The 15295-nt window shown below is 44.2% G+C and overlaps 1 protein-coding gene across 2 annotated transcripts in view; it reads left to right on the top strand.

The window, feature by feature from the left end:
* cadm3 (cell adhesion molecule 3) overlaps window positions 1-15295 on the top strand; it is a 106189-nt gene that overhangs the window by 47054 nt on the left and 43840 nt on the right. For both annotated transcript variants that reach the window (XM_076019671.1, XM_076019672.1), the window contains exon 3: window positions 3911-4060. In XM_076019671.1, the coding sequence (XP_075875786.1) occupies window positions 3911-4060 (150 nt within the window). The remainder of the gene's footprint in view (window positions 1-3910; window positions 4061-15295) is intronic.

Here is a 15295-nt window from a genome sequence, read left to right as displayed (position 1 = left end):
TTCAAAGTAATTCACTTTTTAATATTTTAGTAGTTGTTGCTTGAAGTGGAGCTATTTGAGCTCTGCAGTTGTGTTGTTACATAACATAAAACTGGATGATATTTTAGAGACAGGAGATTATTTTAGAGTACCTCGGCTCTGGGGTCACTGTTCACTACATTGTGGTTATGGTTATAAAGATTGTACACGTGTGTGTATAACAATGAATGCATTTTTTCGTTAAATGCAGAAAGAAAACATTTTTACTTTTTTACTTAAGTACATTTCAGAACCTGTACTTTCTTACTTGTATTTGAGTAAAGGATTTGAATCAGTTCTTTTACTTTTACCATAGTGTTATTTTACATAAATAGCCGTACTTTTGCTTGAAGTACAGATGGTGAATACTTTTGACACCTATGTTGGGCCTAGATAGGAAGCTTGTCATCGGTCAGTAGCACCAGGTGGGACGTGCAGGTTCGTCTGTGCTGGTCCTAGCTCGTCGTAGTTGACCTGATGAACGTTGAGCTGCTGCACTGCTGCGATGCCGGGACGCTGGCACGGCCAGTCTAGCCAAAGGGTTCATGCGGAGCAGAGGGGAGCTCTCTCGCGATCAGTCACTAGAATTAGCCCAGGACTCTATTAAAGGAGACACTAATCCGCGGTGCACTTGACCACACATTCAGCCCTCAGCCATCACGGTGCTTAGATAAACTAACCGCAAGGTCGAGGCCGCTGTCAAGCAGCTCAGCAGCAGCAGCAGCAGCAGCAGCAGCAGCAGCAGCAACAGTAGTAGCAGCAGTAATAGCAGCAGTAGTGGGAGTAATAGCAGCAGCAGTAGTAGCAGCAGCAGCAGTAGTTGCAGCAGCAGCAGTAGCAGCAGTAGTAACAGCAGTAGCGGGAGTAATAGCAGCAGCAGTAGTTGCAGCAGCAGCAGTAGTAGTTGTAGAAGTAGCAGTAGTAACAGCAGTAGCAGCAGTACTAGCAGTAGTAACAGCAGTAGCGGGAGTAATAGCAGCAGCAGCAGCAGCAGCAGTAGCAGCCACAGCCCAGAGAGCCGTTTGAATTCTGCCAAACGACAGCTGCGCCTTTAAGACCTGTGAAAGTTCCGGAGCTTCTCTGCCCAGAGGCAGCCGCAAGGCCTCGCTCTCTCTCTCTCTCTCTCTCTCTCTCTGTCTCTCTCTCTGTCTCTCTCTCTGTCTCTCTGTCTCTCTCTCTGTCTCTCTCTCTGTCTCTCTGTCTCTCTCTCTCTCTCTCTTCCTTTTTCCATTTTCTTGATTTCTTTTCCACTTTTGTTATTTGGCTAAAAGGCTGAGATGGCTATTCAGCTTTAAACACGATACAAAGATAAATAAATAAAATGAAATAAAATAAAAGACCAACAAATGTGACAACAGAACAGGATCCCTCACAGGTCACTCCACTACAAACAGCTCAATTTACATTTTTCTCTCGCCTCCTCTTCCGCATCTCCACCACACACACACACACCCTCAAACCGGCATCCCGTCTTGATGGGAGTTCCGCCAAAAGCGCACTTTAGCAGATGTTCCTCCTGCAGGGAACAAAAAAAAAGAAAAAAAGCAAAGGAAATACATTTCAGCAGCAGTGCAGGGGTGTGATAACGCCAAATCTAAAAGTGTCTCCTGCTGCTCCGTTTAACTCCAATTAATCTATTTATACATGTTGCACATTTTCAGGGTTGGACAAACATCTTCTGAACGCCGCCCCCTTTCAGCTTCCTCATCCTCAGTCGGGCAGGCTTTTTTTTTTTTTTTTGCTTTGCTTGTTGTTGTTTTTTCCCGTGTCCAGACAGACTGGAGAATCGAGGATGGTGTTCGCTCTCAGTTGAAATGCGTATAATTGGCTGCAACTTGTCGGTCGTTGGTGGCCGTAACGAGCAATTCTTTTGAATGCAAAGCAGTGAAATTAGTCTGCGGCGTCACCTCTTATCAAAGGGGTTGGGGGGGTAGTGGTGGAGGGAGTCGGAGGGTGGAGGGTCTTTTTAATACTGTCATTTCAGCCAATTTGGATATTGTTAAACACAGGCAGAGATCACCTGATCCACGGCCAAAGCCTTCAGAAAGTCACAACTTCCCCTCCGCCCCTCTGAACTCGCTTCACGCCCAAAGACTTTCTATATAAATGGCAGCAGAAAACAGTCCACTGGTATACATTTCAGTCTATATTATTTTTTTTTACACTTTGATGTATAATTATACAACAATAGATATATAATAGATTAGAATAGATGCACTTTATCAATCCCAAATTGAGAAACTACACTGTTGCACCACAAAAAACAGTCAAAAAAAAAAATAAAACTGTACAGTAATTACAGTTTTTACTGGAAACATTCAAGTCAATCCATATACAACAAACAAACAAGAGCAGATGTGCAAAGGCAGTCAACAGAGGCAAGAATAAGCAATGTTTTATAAACCATTAGTGCAATATTTGCCATTAGGTCCAGAAAAAGTCCAGAATATTATCTGTCACACAGGGGGGAAGAGTTCTAGAGGGTGACTCACCAGTTACTTATTTACTCACTTAGTTACTTAGTTACTCACTAGCTTGGTTGGAAGAGTTGTAGAGGGTGATGGCTCTGGACACGAAGGATCTCCTGAAGTGTTCCTTCAACTAATCTGTTCTAGTCTCTCGGAGAAGACGCTCCGCTCTCTGTCCAGTGTGGTGGTGCTGGAGAGGCTGGTCCTGGTGGTCCATGATGGAGAACGCTTGTTCAACATCCATCCATCCATCTATTTTTAATACCCGCTTCATCCTGCACTCGAGGTCTCGGGGGTCTGCTGGAGCCTCTCCCAGCTGTCATAGGGCGAAGGCAGGGTGACACCCTGGACAAGTGGCCGGTTCAATGCAGGCCCGCATAGAGGCAAACAAAGATAATCAAGCAATCGCTCTCACACACAGACGTCGGGTCAATTCAGAGTCCCCGATTCACTTCACATGCATGTGTGGGAGGAAGCCGGAGAACCCGGAGAGAAGCCACACAGACACCAGGAGAACATGCAAACTCCACACACTCCACGCAATGGTTTTTCTTTGCCACTGTCGCCCCCTGCTGCTCAGGAGGATCAGTTGGTTTTCTCCTGATTGTACAAAGAGCTTCGAGGTGCCTTTGGATGTGAGCTAGCGACGTACAAATTAAAGTGATTGATTGAGTGATTGAATATTGATCAAAAGGAGGCGGGGTTGCAGCAAACCATCAGCTTCCAAAGAAAGTGCTCTACTTTTCTTTTTTAATTCCCCCCCGGACACGGACACACACGCACACACACGCACGCACGCACACACGCACGCACACACACACACACACACATCCTCTCAACCTGTCTAGAGCGGCTGCGTGTCTTCATCTCGGCCGCTCCCCCAGGTCGTCTTCGTCTCCAGACACCGCGGCTGCGACTGACTCATCGCTCTTGCGTCGGCCTCGCAGACATTACGACCGCAGAGTCATTTGTCTGCGCTTCTTTTTCTTCATTTTTTCTCATTTTTTTTTTTTTTACCATTTTTTTGTGTCCCTGACAGCTTGGCCGTGTTGGTGCCGTTGCATTGTGTCTTTTGCTTTGAGAAAGACAGATAGAGATATATAGATAATGTGACAAGCGGAGGATAGAGCGAGGGCGGGCAAGAGAGGGAGGGAGAGAGAGGGAGGGAGTCAGAGAGAGAGAGAGAGAGAGAGGGCCACCTAATGCATTTTGTGGGTTTATCTGATTTGTGTGTGTGTGTGTGTGTGTGTGTGTGTGTGTGTGTGTGCGTGTGTGTGTGTGTGTGTGTGCGCACGCAGCTCTTTGTGCTTGTATTTTCATACAAGCGCCGTCGTCTCTTTGACTCGCCTCCATCGCTCACTCTCTTGACTTTTCTCTCCCCCTTCTCCCCCCCACTCCTCCCCTCCCCCACCTCCATCCACCAGAAGAGGACCCGCTGCAGCCCATGACCTCTGATGAGACGGTGTCCGTCGGGGGCACGGTGACGCTGACGTGCTGGGTGACCGAGACGGACAACTCATCGCTGCAGTGGTCCAACACGGCCCAGCAGACCCTGTACTTTGGAGAGAAGAGAGGTAGGATGGAGGGAGGGAGGCGGTGGGGAAGCGGGGGGTGGAAGGGAGGTTTGAATGGAGGGTGGTCGATCGAACAGCGAGCTGTGTGAAAAGTGTCAGTCGTGTCACCTTGGATTTTGCCCGTCCAAAAGTGTTTTGCTCTGAATCAATCAAAACGGAATTCGGAGCGTGTGAAATTGTCCTCAGATCTTTTTTTTTTTCCCCTCGACTGCTGATTCGCTGCTGTGATCGCGCACAGCAGAACTGACAAAACAAGCCATGAGCCACGGCTGACAGTGGTGTGTTTCTTATAGTCTTATCCAGTGTGTGAATACCCATAAACTTTTGAGGGGCGTCCAGAATAGTGACAAATATGGCAATATGCGAATATTGGCAAAAAATAATATGTTTAAAAAAAAAAAATAGACAAGACATTTTAGATACCATTGGTATTAATGACAATAACACACACACACACACACACACACACACACACACACACACACACGTGTATATGTAAATATATATATATATATATATATATGTATATATATAAATATATATACATATATATATATATGTATATATATAAATATATATATATATATAATATTATTTATTTTTATTTATTTATTTATCATATCATTTATATTTTTATATATATTTTGGAAAAAAAAAACTTAAATTGGAGGCTTTCAGGGGGTCTCATGGGTTCGATAGGCGATCTGACCTCCCTGGACTTCCCTGTATCTTGCACACTGGTCTTATCCTCTTAGTTGCTTTGACACTAAAGCTTCAAAAAACAAGTTTCAGAGTAAAACCTTTACAGGTCACCTTCATTTGACCAATTCTCTAAACTTTTATAAAGGCACGCATCCAACTTTTCATCGTCTCTGACGGCAGAAAAGAAATCACCAAGACGAGTGTCTGATCCACGGATCTCTAGTACGATACGAGTTTGGACTTAAACTGTCCTCTTCATCACGATGTTCACATTCATCAGAGGGTCACATGACCAGTTTATTGAGACTCTGCTTTGCTTTTGGTTTCAATAACTAGTTGGAGATAGTGAAATGAACTCTACATGCTGTTAGTCACCCAACTTTCAAGATGTAATATTACAGCAACATTTTTTTTTTTTACACTTTCCCTTCAATTTTATCCAAAAGGTTTTTGGGAAGAGTGGGTCACGACATCATACATACAAACATACATTCATTCCTTGCAGATAATTTGTCCTGCATTCCTTTGACGTTCCCCGTCAGAATGACTAGAATCTAGATGTCAAAGCTGATCAGGACGCATCATTTCCCTTCCAGCCATCCAAAGACAATGGGTTGAAGAAACTCAGCATGTCCACCAAAACAGCACCGTCGAGGACTTTTGCTTTTATTTTAATTGATTTGGTCCAACAGGATAGCCAGGCTGCACTGCACTGCACTGCACTGCGCTGCCTGGTTGGTCGGTGAATCCAGTCACTTTCAGTAATGTTTGAAACGCCCCCCTCCCCCCCGGCCCTTGTTGAGTGGTGCACCATTGAGGAGCAGACTGTGTATTTTAGAAATACATTTTAATTTCAAAAACAAAACATGACTCAGTAAACAAGGCACGTTAAAAACACTGTGATTTGCGACTAATGATAACTTTCAACGAAGCCCTTTGAGTGTCTGAATGCGTGAGAACCATCATTCAACTTTACTCCCAAAAACCGGGACATTATTATTCAGCTCTGGCTGCTGACGAATTTTGAGAAGAAATAATGTTCTGACCCAACTCTTGTTGACTGGCGAAGCGTCTCCTTATACATTCTGGTTTCCGTCTCACTCGCAATTTGTTTTTTATTTAATTTTTTTGCGGCCTCGGCTCAACAGACTTGGCACTTGTTGGAAGTGCAAGTGGACAGTCTGAGTCCAGATGGAGGGAGAGTTTGGAGACAAGACTCAGTCCTTTGAAGCAGGATGGAAGTGATGATGGAGGATTGAGGTGAAGAACGACAAGAATAGGGATGAGCACGGTTTTTGTCACTGACAACATGGAGACCAGAGTTGTGGGTGGAGAGAGTGAGAGACAGAGATAGAGAGAGAGAGAGTACAGCCAAATGGAGGGATCAGCAGGTCCTTACTTCACAGAGAGCTTGACCCCCCCAGTTAAAGAAAGAAAAAAAAGTGAGCCTCTTTGCTACAGTGATGGAACACTTGAAGTTGATCGGCGACTATGGAGGGAATTGAAGGGGAGGATTGGAAGAGGAGGATAGAATTTGCCAGGGAGAAAAGAGTGGAAAAGTCCTACAGCAGCAGCGGCGGCAGCAGCAGCAGCAGTAGCAGCAGCAGCAGATGTCCAGGATGTGTGGCAGCAGTTTAGACAGGAAGTACAGGAGAGAGACATGATTTCAGAGAATGCAAACCTTAAGCCATGTGTTTGAGTCTACAGAGGAGAGCACATAGAGCAGGGACGGTGCAGCAAGCGAGGGGATAAAACTGGTGGAAATGTAGTCTTTTTAGCCTTTTAGCCAAAGACAGAATTCCCCTGCTGAGCTATAATAAGTCAGTTCCACGTTTTCTTTTCTTTTCATGTCTTTTTTTCCCCTCCACCCCCAAACATCGCGTTTAAAGCGACACTGTTGTTTGTCAACCTCAAAAATGATGGATGACGTTTCAAATTCATTTTTACGATTCATTGACTTGTAGCAAGCAGAGTGGCAGCCGCGCCACTGACACAGCACGGCTGACTGGCTGGCCGGCCTGGTGCGGGCCTCTGATTGGTTTCCATCTCTGATTTGATTTGCCTGTTTAATTCGAATATGCAAGAGGGGAAAAACAAACAATAAAACAACAAAGTTGGTGCATATTGCTGCTTTATTGCAAATATTCCGCTGGCAGACACGGTTAAAAGCGGAAAAAGGGAGAAGGAGAAGAAGAAGAGGAGAGCAGTGAAGCTGGGCCGAGGCAGGAGGAAGCCCAAAGGTTAGATTCCCATACCTGTAATTTTAAGGTGGAAGATGGAAAAGCCACACAGTGAAGCTTTAAGACATAAATGTCAAGTTGAACCTTATAATAATGCCCTGCTGAAATAAATATCAGCTGTGTGCTCACCTATCATGGGCGTGAGTTCCGCCCATTGTATTAATGACGTTTATTGCAGCTCATTATTTGTGAACCGAGTGTCGGCTCTGTGTGGTTCACGGCGACACACAACGCTAGCTCACCGCCGCGGCAAAGCCGCACCTCCAAGTTAGCTAAACATGCTGGATGTAAGCGTCGCCTCCTGTTAGCAGAACTCTGTTACCATGCCGTGTTTCCACGATGCCGCCGACAACGTTATTCATCCATGGAGGCGGTTACTTTTGACCGTTTATCATGGTGATAGGAGGAAGAGGTTCACGTGCACTAACATGCACCTGCGGCTTTGTAAACAGGAGGATAGAAGGGGCTCAGTACCCACAGACAGAGAGGGTGTGTGATGTGACACTCTGCCCCAGTAGAACTTAACACCACTCGAGCTTCACAAAGCAATGTTTTATTACTTTAGTTCTGAAAAGGATGAAAATCATACGTTGCCCCTTTAACTTTAAGGTCCAAGTACCACATGGACTATAGAGCCGAGATGAACTCAATTTCTCTCTGGGTTATCATAGCATTAGCATGATAGCGGTTTAGTAGTTCTCTCAAGATGCCAGTTGCTATTTCCTGATGAGGCACATTCTCCTTATGTTGCAAATAGATGGCACTTGAGTGTGTCTTTCCTCCCCCCCCGATACGCTGAAAATAATAGAAATGTGTGCAGCTTTTCTGTTTCTGCAGTCATATTGATGATTGAATTATGACAATTGAATTTTTTATCCCTTGCAATTGCAATTTCTTATTGGTTATTTTTATTAAAAAAAATATTAATAAAACAGAAAACAGGTGACCACTTAAATGAATGTTGAAATTGCAAGATGCATTAAATGCAAATGCAATGCTAAAGTGGTCAAGGGGGCAAACTTAAAAGACTCATAGGTCTGGATGACTTTTATTCTGAAATGTCTCTGCAAAGTGAGTAATTCTCCATGAGTTGGAAAAGATTCCTTTTTTTTTTTTTTTTTATCCAGAAGCTGCACCTCATTATTCTGTTTTCACACTTACTCTTGCTTCCTGGCACAACTAGCTGCACTATGACAGTACAACCCGTTTAATTAGTCGCTGTGATCCAAGCTAGGTTGCTGCTGCATTATTGCATTCATTCTTCTTCCCTTTTTTCCCCAAAGTGACCCAAGATGTTGAGGTCTGGTGTGACAGTGAATCCAAGGCATTAGAATTCCCTGTCTTTCAGACTGACAGGTTACTGGACAGGTTGCTTGCTGTATTCCTTTTCTGTTTTTTTCTTCCACACCACAACATGACCTGCACCACGTGTGAGAGTGTTTCATGTGTCACAGTCAAGGAATAGGGCTGATTGTGCTACGGAGCAGATCTTGGCTTCATGCATTATTCATTCATTCAATTTGTCATTTTCATTAGGCGGAAAAAAAGTGTTGTTTTTTTTCTTCTGTAATACCCCAAATATTGTAATATAGATGTTTTGCTTTTCTATTTCTTCTTCAAAGGCAAACTCAAAAATTAAAATAAGAAAAAAAAAAGGTAATATTTATATTTGGCAATATTGTAATTTGCATTTTTTTGTTTCAATTTAGTGTTTGGTTTCCCAGGCTAAACCAATCATTTCAGAGCTTTATAAGTCCGCCGCCTCCACCCCCTGCTGCTTATTACATACCTTTAAAAATAAACAAACATTTTCCTCAAAATAAAAAAAAGACTTGGGAAGTATAAGAGCAAAAAAAAAGGGCAGCGGTGTAAAAAAACGCCTTGGTATTTGAATAGGCAGCCAGTCTGTGCAGTTATGCGGTTGGCTCGGCATGCAAAGTGCTTTGAGGCTGAGAACGGCCGCAATATTGGAGGAAGGGGGAGGTGGAGAAAAGTAGCAGAGAAGAGAGAGGAGGGAGCTGGGGGGACGAGCGAGCAGAGGAATAAAACCGTGAGTGACAAGGTGGCGCCGCAGTGCTGCGGTCACACATCACACATCACACAGGTGGGAACTCCAGCTCGCAGTGATGCAGAGGTGAGAGTGTGGAGTGGGAGTCATTGCAACAGACAGAGGGAGGGAGAGAGAGAGAGAGAGAGAGAGAGAGAGAGTGAGAGAGAGAGAGAGAGAGAGAGAGAAAGAGAGAGAGAGAGAGAAAGAGAGAGAGAGAGAGAGGTGGCTGCAGTATTCACATTCTGTACTGAAGTAAAAGTAAGGATACTTGGATACTTGTGGAAAAGTGAAAGTACTGCTTCAACTCATTTCCTCAAGTTAAAGTAAGAAAGTGCTGGTTGTGAAATGTACCGAAGAAAAAGTCAAAATCCCTCCATCCATTTTCAATACCCGCTGCTTCCTGAGCTCAGAGTCACGGGGGTTCGCTGGAGCCTCTCCCAGCTGTCATAGGGCGACAGAAGTAAAAAATGATTTTTTTGTCGTCAATTAATTAAAGTGAGTGCATTTGTTGACGAGCCGTGCTACAGTAAAATAATCGCCCTCTAAAATAGGAACTTTAATTGAACTATATAACTGCGTAGTTCTTTTAAAAAACAAAAGTGACCAGTTGTTGTTTTTTTTCTTTCCAATGTAAGAAGTAGAAAGTACAGATACTGTGTGCACAAATGCAGGGATTCTAAGTCAAAAGGTCAGAGAAAAAGAAATACTCAAGTAAAGTACAGATACCTGAAATATCCACCTCAGTACAGTAACAAAGTGTTTGTACTTCACCCATATGTGAAGTGGGATGGGGATGGGGGCTCGTGGGATTTTTTTTTCTTCCTTACAGTTTACATTTGTCGTTATAGGAAAGGAAGCATTAAAACGTCACTTGAAATGTTTTCACACGGCAGCGAAACGACAGCAACTTGAAAAGCCCCCTTAATTATTAGCAGCAACATTGAAAGCTGCTGATGGTTTATGGTTTATTTTGCCGCCTTTGGCAGATGAGGGACAGAGACGCAGAGTGCGGGCATATCAAGGAGACTTTTCAGGAGATTTAGGGAGAGAATGAGGAGGGGTTGGGGTGGGGGGGCAGGGGGAGTGGGGGGGTTGACTTAAAATAAAGCAAAGGGACCAAAGTCTGGTTCCAGTGGAGCAGAGCTAATGAGAGTTCTGCAAGTATAACCACTCAGATAAAGATAAAGCAAAACAGGAAATTAATTGTTAAGGGACACAAAGCCCAGCTGTGTGTATTAAAGTAGATAAATGGACCAAAAAAATATCATAATAATAATGTACAGCTAATCCTGTCCTGCATTAATCTGAGCACCGTAACGCTGTCACGCAAAGGCAGGAGGCAAGAAGAGGAGCCGACACTGTGTGTATTTAAATACATTTTAATTCGAGATAATTTATTTTAAGGCGCTCTTAAGGAACCACAGATACCCTGCGGGGGAGAGCGTGGGAGCGGATGGGTCGACGGATGACGGGAAGGGAAAAAAGAGGGGAAAAAAGAGAAAAGAGCCAGTGGTGCTAATGAAAAGAGATTAGAGCGCTAGGAAGGCATGGAAATGACTTCCTGGGTTAGCGAGAGACAGCGAGGTGGCGGTGGAGGCGGCGGAGGGATGGAAGGACGTGCAAGGTGAAGACAGGTGGGGAAATAAAAAGAAAACTCTGAATTGGGGGACAGGAGGGAAAAGGAAACAAACAAGAACATTACATTTACATAACGGGATTTTGCGCTGGTGCGCTCATGTGGAACGACGTCCACCAAAAAGCACACACAGGCAACACACATCAAGACAACTATGAAAACTAGAGATATGTCTACTGTTTTTTTTTTATTATTATTATTATTATCCTAATAGCTGTCCCTCACAAACAGAACAATTCAGTAAAGGCTTTTCAAAGAGTTTTCCAAAAAATTCTGCAGAAACGAGATAAAGCCGTGAACCTCGAGAATGACAGTGGCTGGCTAATTTTAGACTGTGACCTCTGGGGGGCGCTCTGGGACTCAATTAGTCATTTTGTAAACAAAGAAAAAAATTAGGCTCAGATTTACTCACATCCTGCTCTTGGCCTCTGATTTTTTTTTATTTTTTATTTTTTATTTTTTAATGTGGGGTCTTTTAACATACCCGAGCGAGTCGAGTTGGAGACTTTCTGCCACTTTATTAGAATTTAAACTAGATTTTTCATTCTTCAGGAAATACAGCTAGTTACCTTTTGATCCCATTATAGCTGCTGGCTAATGAGCCACTCTTATTAAACTTTTCACTGTTCATCTGCAAGTGTGGAGCTGCATCCCGACGGACACTTGAGGTGTTATTATGTGTTTCTCAGAGGGAAGAAATCGCTTCATTAGCGTACATCTCCAGCTAGCTGTAAAGCTCATGTCGCACCTTAGCACAACCTCGGGGAGCTCCAACACTCGCACTGACCAACATGCTGCTGTCTTCTCATAAAACTAGGAGGCATCAACTCGTGGGCCCCTTTGCCCCTTCAAGGTGAAAGCAACTCAGCGAGACAGTGAGCCAGGCGTGAGTGCGATCGCTTGTAACGTCGAGGCAATGCAAATAAAAAGGCACACACACAAACACGTTGATTTAGCTGAAGGTTGAGTCTATGCAACAGCACCATCCCGTTGTACGTGAGAGGACCACGCTATGCATATTTTTCATGTTATGTATCCATACAGAGACACAGATATGTGTGTAATACCTCCACCTTTGCCTTAATTAAAGGTCCAGTGTGTAAATTTGGCCGAATAAAAGTGTATACGGGCAGTGCAATAAAAGTAATTTTGTTTTGATAGCCTTGGAATGGTTCCTATTTATATATAAGAATATACATAGAACACGGGTTTTGCTGCTAGTTAGCTGCCATTTTGCACCGCCATATTTTTAAGGAAGCCTGGTGTGGACAATCTAGCTGCCTGATAGTGCAATTCGTATTTAGGGTGAACACTTCAAATAAACTAATAAATAAGAAGGTGAATCAGGTATCCAGGATTGTGTGCGCAGACCACCAGCTGACTGGCAAACTCAGGAGAGGGACGGTGGGCGACAGAGGGATGAACTCTAAAATGTAACCACTTGACGTCACTGTTTCTTCTCCAAAATCTCCAAATATTACACACTTAACCTTTAAATGAGCTTGTCTTGCACCGTTTCACTCCATTTCGCACAAGTCCTCACACAGACCTTCTGCTTCGGAACCATTTAAACGAGGCAATGGGTCCCTGGGTGGTTCTGACCAGGGACCCATCGCTGGCCGGTGCTGCTGCTGTAGTGGGAGGATATTGGAGGCAGATGTTAAACGCGGTCAAAACGACTGCAACGTGACAATTTTGGATTAAAGGCCCACACCAAAGCATGTTAAGCAGTCAGTCTTCAGGAAAGAAAAACAAAGTGGCTTTAGTAACGGAAAAACACAAACTGACGATGGCTGACAGGAAGAATATTCCAAATTCAGACCACGGTTTCTTTTTGTCTTCGTTTTTTTTAGTGACATTTCCTGAAAAAACTGTTGATCCACATCACATCAGTCAAAGTTTTTATTTCGGCGGTGCCGAGGGAAGGCTCCCTGGAGGATGCGTTGGCAAAAACCCATCACAGGGCCGAAAGGTTTCAGAAGAGGCTTTTGAAACGCGGCACATGAAAGCAGCGATGTCTTCTGTATTTTCCCTCATAATCCCATATATCTAGTTCTTGTATCCTCCAAGTGTAGGTAAGCACATAATAGATTGTATCTGCCGGTAGTAGGCGGAAATACAAGAATTCTCTGCTCTAAAGCGACAAATATTCTTATTTTTTTGTAGGCTTATGGAATCCAATTTTAAAAATATATACCGTATATATTTTTAGCCCCAAACCATTTAATTCACATTACAACAAACCAATTATTAGTTCTCTGATTTGTTCTACCAGTGTTTCCAGTGTTCTGCCAGAGGTCTCTCTCTCTTTCTCTCTCTCTCTCTCTTTTTCTGTCTCTCCACATATAGTACAACAGGTTCTCCTCTCTAGAAGAGCACTTTAACATAATTGCGTACCTGGCACTCAGTTAAACTTGAGAGTTCGGTAGCGCACCGGTTGTGTTAACTCTTGTCGGATTCACAGATTCAGATGAGCTCCTGCCCCCTCACCCCCCAAAAAAAGTCATGATTTCTTCTTCTGCACGACTGGAACGCACGCAGAAGCCATAGACGCGAAACTAATGCACTCGAATCAAAGCACTGCGGGACCTTGAGAGGAGTTGGGAGGAGGAGTGATTAAGGCTTCCCACCTTGACTTTGCATTAGTTTAATCAGGTCTTAGAACCCGAGCAACCAAGTTAATGTGGTGGCTGGCAGGAAGCAGCTAAAAGTCACACGCTGATATGGGGAAGCCATTACGATGATTGCTGCTCTCTCGGCTTCTTTTTCACCGTGAACGTGCGAGAAGGTGAGGAAAATAAACCTTGCTTTCCCATTTCGCATTGGGAATGTCATGCTTTTTAAAAATAAATAAATAAATAAAAATTTCTAATCCCTCCTTTTTGCAGCAACGTTTTTCATTTGGTAATCTCGCTCTGGGGATGTGTCATCGGTCATTGTTGTTTGCCAGGAATCCCCAGTGGACGTTTTCTTGCTGCTGTAAATACTGCATGGCAGGCTTTTAGTGGCTCGAGCACCGCTGGGGACATTTTTCTCTCAAGTTTCAGCTGGAACTAATGACGACTTGCTTCGCCCTGCAGCACCGCAGGGCAACGTCTGGGCTCATCTCCTGCTCCTCGCTGTTCCTCCATCGATTTTACATACGCGCGTGCGTGCGTGCGTGCGTGCAGCCAAAACTTTAAATGGATTTACTTTTAATTCCGTCTGAAGGTGGGGAATGTTTGACAGGTGAATCAGGAGAAAGCGGATAAAAAAAGACTGACAGAGGTTTGTTGCTGTCAGAAGTTCCTCTGAGTTGGCGCGCTGATCCGGGATCAGTTGGCATAGGCGGATCGACGGTAATGGCAATGATCAAGGGATGGCCCTTGGTCACTGAACTCAGATCAGCTGTCAGAAGGGTCGATAATTAGGGAGCTGGAGAGAGTATTCAGAAACAGATGGGAGGATGGAGGCGACATGTGTGGGAGCGAGTGAGTGAGTGAGTGAGAGAGAGAGAGAGAGACCATTGCCGAGTCGCCTCTTTGGTGTCAGCTAAATGCCCAGAAAGTGAAACAAAGAGAGGATGATTTGAGTGATTAGAGAAAAAAAGAGAAAGAAAGAGGGTATGGGAGGAAAACCTGCATGAAGCATGAAGGAGAAGGTAAAATATAGATTCAGGTCGATCCAAAGAGGGAAGATGAATCGATGGAGATGCTGGGCGGGAGATATGAAAATATTGGTACATCACTGATGTTCCCGGCTCTGGCAACACGGGTCTCTCCTCCTGTCGTGCCAATAAGGCTAATTTAAATTTTAGAGAGTTCTTGGCAGAGTGGGAACAAGCTTGAAAAAAGCATGGGGAGGCAGGAGGTAGATAAAAAAAAAGGAATATATGTATGTGGACAGTGTGTGTGTGTGTGTGTGTGTGTGTGTGTGTGTGTGTGTGTGTGTGTGTGTGTGTGTGTGTGTTGCGGGAGAAATTCCCCTCATCCTGGAACGTTTGAAGTTGAAAGAGCATGTGGAAGAGCAAGGGAGGAGGAAGTGAAGGAGGTGCAGGAAGAGAGGGCGAGCAGCCAGAAAAAAAAAAAATAGCCGGATCAACAGCTGGACCTTTGGGGAGGATCAAGTCCAGTCAGGTTTTTTTTTTTTTTGACTTGCGGACAAGAACCACTGCCCGGGAGAACAAGCACACAGACACACACATATTCGCCCATACACACACGGAGGATGTGCACGCACGCAGATCCTGCACGTAGCGGCTAATCTACTAATGAACTACGACTCCAACCCCCCCGACGCCAGTTAACATCCCTCACACATTTCTGCTCCTCTGCACATTAAAATTTAGAAGTATTTAATTATCTTATAGTTTGAGGAGCTCACACGGAAATGAAGTAAAGTGCTAAACCACTAGCCTTCACCCTGGTGGGAGAAGAGGCAGACTATGAAACACCTCTGAAGTGAAATCATCTCAAGTTCCATCCGTCCATGTGGGAAAGAGGCCGTACACAGCACTTGTAAAGGGAAGGAAAAGTTTTTTTTTGCTCTCAACCCAACCCGAGTGTTTATCCCAACACTAACCCCTAAACCCAACCACAATCAAGCAGGGGCGGATCTTTGATGAACTC

The sequence above is a fragment of the Nelusetta ayraudi genome, unplaced genomic scaffold (genome assembly GCF_046127955.1).
Source record: "Nelusetta ayraudi isolate G7.1 ecotype Tasmania unplaced genomic scaffold, CSIRO-AGI_Nayr_v1 ptg000011l, whole genome shotgun sequence".
In the NCBI taxonomy this organism is placed as follows: Eukaryota; Metazoa; Chordata; class Actinopteri; order Tetraodontiformes; family Monacanthidae; genus Nelusetta; species Nelusetta ayraudi.
This window is presented reverse-complemented; position numbering and strand designations above follow the sequence as displayed.